General features: G+C 47.5%; 1 protein-coding gene across 5 annotated transcripts; it reads right to left on the bottom strand.

The window, feature by feature from the left end:
* Nucleotides 1–703: 703 nt before the first annotated feature.
* LOC125721995 (G-protein coupled receptor family C group 5 member B-like) lies at nucleotides 704–4,287 on the bottom strand. Of its 5 annotated transcripts, XM_048998247.1 has the most exons (5): nucleotides 3,532–3,679; nucleotides 2,858–2,931; nucleotides 2,480–2,560; nucleotides 1,059–2,015; nucleotides 704–753 (listed from the first exon to the last, which is right to left on the bottom strand). In XM_048998247.1, exon 4 carries the CDS (start codon nucleotides 2,011–2,013, stop codon nucleotides 1,102–1,104), a length of 912 nt encoding a protein of 303 aa, XP_048854204.1. In that variant the 5' UTR covers nucleotides 2,014–2,015; nucleotides 2,480–2,560; nucleotides 2,858–2,931; nucleotides 3,532–3,679; the 3' UTR covers nucleotides 704–753; nucleotides 1,059–1,101. The 5 variants fall into 5 exon arrangements, with proteins under 5 accessions (XP_048854204.1, XP_048854202.1, XP_048854203.1 ...); XM_048998245.1 differs by lacking the exon at nucleotides 3,532–3,679 and adding an exon at nucleotides 4,218–4,287 and having other exon boundaries at nucleotides 2,480–3,443; XM_048998246.1 differs by having other exon boundaries at nucleotides 2,480–2,931; nucleotides 3,180–3,679.
* Nucleotides 4,288–5,224: the final 937 nt, after the last annotated feature.

Genomic DNA, 5,224 nt, shown 5'->3' with positions numbered 1-5,224 from the left:
ACGATACATGGACTTTTTGCATTTGTTTGGCTTTAATGTGTTTGATATAAACCTAGAGTTGAGAACCTACAGATGTGTGTGTTTGTATGAGTAATCCATCCATTCATCCATCCATCCATTTTCCAAACCGCTTATCCTACTGGGTTGCGGGGGGTCCGGAGCCTATCCCGGAAGCAATGGGCATGAGTCAAGGAACAACCCAGGATGTGGGACCAGCCCATCGCAGGGCACACTCACACACCATTCACTCACACATGCACACCTATGGGCAATTTACCAACTCCAATTAGCCTCAGCATGTTTTTGGGCTGTGGGGGGAAACCAGAGTACCCGGAGGAAACCCCACGACGACATGGGGAGAACATGCAAACTCCACACACATGTGACCCAGGCGGAGACTCGAACCTGGGTCCCAGAGGTGTGAGGCAACAGTGCTAACCACTGCAGGACCATGCTGCCTGTTGTATGAGTAATATAATGTAAAAATTAAATTCTATTTTATGTCCAGTACAAAAGGCAAGCATATCATACAAGTAAAACACCCACATTTAAAAAATGTTTTCATGAAAGTCTGTAACAGTAGAGTGAAGGAACTGACCAGTGGCTGGGCTACTGATATATGGTATGATGATGACCATTGAATGTTTCTCAACTTCTTAACTGTAAAAAACACACCACTTCCAGAGATGATATATATATATATATATATAATTTATTTAAAATGTAATGTTTCCTGGGGGCTGGGGAGGACACCTGCAGGAGAGAGACAGATATTGATCATGTAAACATCCTTCAGCAGTGCAGTAGTCATACTTCACATTTTTTTTTTGGGGGGATTGTTAGGGGGGGGGGGGGGGGGCACATGCAGCCATGGTACCTAAGCTCTGCTCAAGTGAGATCTGAGTTACAGGGAAAGGTCCATAGACCTTGTTTATATGCTGCTGTTCCACAGACTTCCAGTAGGGGCTCCATGTGAGGAAAGAGCGAGGGCTATGCTCTCTCTCAAGTACACACAGAGTCACAGAGTAGGTCAAAGAAGCGAAAACAAAGTACCATACCTGAGTTGTTGTCACTGAACACGAAGTCCCGGTTTGCTCCAAACTACAGGTGAGAAAGGCCCTCCTCTAAATTGGCCTCTCTCATGCGGGACGGGGGCCGTAAGGTGGCGTGGACCTCAGGAGCAGCGTGCAGCAGTATGAGCAGCCATGCCTGTGCCAGCAGCACCACTGCCGGTACCCGGTTGTCCCATGTTGGGGACAGGCCAAGCGCCGCGTTGCCATACAGGCAGAAGGTGATCCAGGCCACCCACAGCAGGACTGAGGCCAGGCAGGTGATGAGCAGCCACGTGGTCCTGCACCTCCACCGTGGCTGCTGCCTCCACAGACTGCAGGCCGCCCCCACCAGTGCTGCCAGGAGCAGGACCAGCACATAAGTGGTGGCCAGCGCAAAGTCCAGCGGCTGGTATTCACAGGCTGGTTGGCATGTGGACATCGTGGCTAGAAGGATCCACTCCGGATCCAACACGGCCAAGGCCACCGCCAGCCCCATCAGTTGACCTGTGCTGGGGCTATGAGCACCTTGTCCCAACCGGCGCAGTCGCAGACCATGAAACACGAGGCATGTGTTGCAGATAGCAAGCAACACCCCCCTCAGGACACGCCGGGCGAAGCAGAGGCTCTCTTGGTGCTCAGCGATGTATCCCAGGCTGAGGCCACAGAGCCCAAATATGGCAGCGAGCAGCAGGAGTAGCGGCGCCACCCCGCTGCGCTCCTCAGCCTCTGTGATCTTCCGCAGGCGACACAGTACCACCAGGAGCAGGATCAGCGAGGCGAGGGCCGCCGCCGCTGCCGCCACCACCACCACCAAGCCCCACACCGCATCCAGCTCACACAAGGCCGTGTAGGGCCTTGTCAGGATGGAGCCGGATCCGCAAGGCGAAGCTTCGTCCCATGAAGAGCTGCCCCCCACCAGGGACAGGACGAGGAAGGTGAAGAGATTGATAGAGGGAGCCATCACTGGCAGGGAGAGAGAAAGGAATCATTTAATGGGTTGAAGAAGTATTAGTCCATTAAACGCAATGTAGCCTGCTGCTGTGCAGGACACATCACAGGCGACACGCTGAGCATGCTGACAACTGAGCAATGGACTTCTGCAGTGTGAGACTACATGCACTTTCTTAAAAAGCAGTAATCAATGCCATGTCAACCAGCTGAACAACTTCACAAGTAAATCGGCACATTATATAGGCCACCATCGTTATAAAAAATAATTATTATTTAAATTCAGGGGTCTCAAACAAATTACTGTATCTGGCCGGCCGATATCAGAGAAAAATTAAAACCATGTAATGTCATTCCAGCGCAATTGACACCCGCCAGTCTGCATGTTTTGCGGTCGGTAGTTTAGCATCTCCCAGCGTTTTTTTTAGTTTAAGACCTTTGATCTAAGTGAAGTATACATTTTGAAGGGGAGGCCTTACCTTCACTGTCAATGTCTTTCAGCTTCACTTGCTCTTACAACACGTACGATGCACTCACGAATCGTTTGTGTTTGCTTCTCCCTTATCAAACAGATTATTTATAAGCGGTGCATCATGACGTAGTACTGCATTTTTTACGTAATGGAACGCTAACGTTCTAAATAGGGTGGGGGCATTAAGTGTAATCCTTTTTGTGTTTACTTTTGAAAAATTGAGATATAACCTTTAAAAAGCACGGATATAATGTAAGAAACTTTTTAAAAAATAAATACAAATAAAAACGAGCAAATGCATTCAATCTCATTTCTTGTAGCTAGTGCTGGAAACTTTGGTGGACACCAATAACGATATATTTTTGTCCAGTAATATTACCAATACCTAATGTTTGTCCAAACCCATGCAGCGCTCTAAGAAACTCCAGCTTCTGCGATTCCCCCTGCAGACCGCTACGGCTGATACAAAGACAAATGCGCAAAAGATGCTAGTAAGATACAGAGATTGGTCATTGGTTAATATTATATAAATACGCAATTAATAATATGACAAGTGGCAGTATTGCTACACGATTAAATAAACGACAAAAACAATAATAATGACTGATAAGTCATAACGCGTTTTTTTCTTTGATGGTGATAACATGTACATGCAGTACACCGATACCGAAATAAGAGAATTAATGCTATTAGCAGAAAATTATTACTGGAGACATAATTGTTAGGACACCCTCGGCAGGGAAACGCGGACCCAGGAATGCGGAACAGCGCGATCTTTATTAGATCGAGCAGGTAACAGGCTTTCAATGGGCCAGGCAAGAAGAATGGTCGGGGACAGAAGGTAGATTCGGTAGCCGGGGAGATCCAGTCCAACAGGCAGGCACAGGACACGGAGACGAAGGGAAGGGGAGACGAGAGATCCTGGGGCTGGCAGGGAAGGCAGGACGGGAGGTTCAGGGACGAGGGCTGCTCTGGGAAAGGAAGGCAGGCAAGGTAAGGAACGAGGGAATGACACTGGACAAGCAAGCGCTCGATATAGAAATGAAACATTGGCAATACTTCGCAACCCCCGTTGCGTGTGCTGTCCCTTTGTAGTCTCCAGTATGCAGGCTTAATTGATGACATCCGCCGATGTACGTGACAATAGTTATGTTTCTTCCCGTTTGCAATCAAAGTGTGAGCTTCGGGCGTGACGTTAAGCGGAATCCCAGACCGATTGTATAAAACCGCAACAGGCTTCATTTGAGACTGTATAGGCTTCTGAATTTTTCGTATAGGCTTAATTTGAGTCTGTTTTCAAAGTAAATTAAAAAAATATAGATAACTGATATGTTATCAGTTAATTTTTCAAATATTCTCATTAAAGTGCTTCTGTTGAGAGGGCTTAAATTACGAAAATGTTAACATTGTTCAGTTATTTTTATGTCCAGTGTTGTGGAGTAGCTAACTAAAATAATCGACGCTACTAACTTTACTTCTTTCAGTAGCTTATCGGTAGAGCAAATACTTTTAAAACGCTGTAGCTTTTCCAGTAACTATTTTTTTCCTTTTTTTACAAATAGCGATATAGCAGCGACATCGTCAAAAATATTACAGGTCGTCGATCGATGTCAAAAAATATATTTTCATTTCAACATTATTTTCCGCGTTTTTTAATTCATTTGGTTTTTGATGTAGTTAGCATCTCCCTAGCACGGCCACACAATAGCAAAGACATAAACTTAATTTTCAGAGAATCATCTCACCTGTTTACCTCAGCCGCCAGATCAAATTGTTCCGACCAGTCAGACCACTCACGCCCCACACCATTAAAAGTTTCCGGTATAAATATTGGGTGAGCAGGGGGGCCACCGGGAGATTGAGAAAACACTCTCTAAACGTAACAGGACAATCAGCGCCCTCATAATTAGGAGATTGTACACTATCCTCGGCCTCCGAAATGTTAAAGCTAATTCTAGATTTCTAAACGGGAAAACCACAAAGGAAAGAAATGATCCTACCGCTGCCACCAGTGCAACTAACCTAAACTAGCGTCAGAGGCTGTGAAAGGAGAACAGATCACCACCAGACTGCAGCTACAATTACAAAGATAATTTTATTCAGTACAATTCATGCAGCGACCCATCGGGTCGGATCTGCATTCACAAAGAGTTCGGTCCCGCTTTCTCCCCGTAGCACACCACCCCTTTTTAAGCGTGTGTTAACCCACGCTACCACGCAGTAAATCCCGCACCACACAACATCCCTATTAGGGCACGGCACACCAATAGCACTGCAATGCACAGTAATCCCCACACTTCGGGCACAGGCAAGCGTTACGGTACCAGAACCGCCTACTGTATATAGTCCTGTCCCGACCCTAAGCGGTTACACTGCGCATTTAAACCACACGTAACACACATACAATAAAGACATAGTTAAAACAGAACACCCCCTCCCCCCCAGGGATCAGGACCCTCCCCCGGGGAAGGAACAATCACACCGGTCCGTCACCTAGAACGTCCCACCCCCCCACCGCCAATCCGTCCCTATGAGGGTGCCGCTACTCCCGTCTATCAACCACCCCGTCTAAGCAGTGGTCATAGCCTCCTACCCCCATTGTCCTGACTGTCCTCGCCCTACCACACCGGGAACTGTCCCTACCGCCCACTCTCTGCCCTAAACGGCATACGAGCGGCACCTCCCCCAGGACCCAACGCGTACGGTGCCTACCAGACCAAATCTCCCTAACGCGCCTCCCACTCCCTCTATT

This window comes from Brienomyrus brachyistius, unplaced genomic scaffold (genome assembly GCF_023856365.1).
Source record: "Brienomyrus brachyistius isolate T26 unplaced genomic scaffold, BBRACH_0.4 scaffold36, whole genome shotgun sequence".
Lineage (NCBI taxonomy): Eukaryota > Metazoa > Chordata > Actinopteri > Osteoglossiformes > Mormyridae > Brienomyrus > Brienomyrus brachyistius.
The sequence above is the reverse complement of the archived record's forward strand: the minus strand, read 5'-3'. Positions and strand labels throughout refer to the sequence as shown.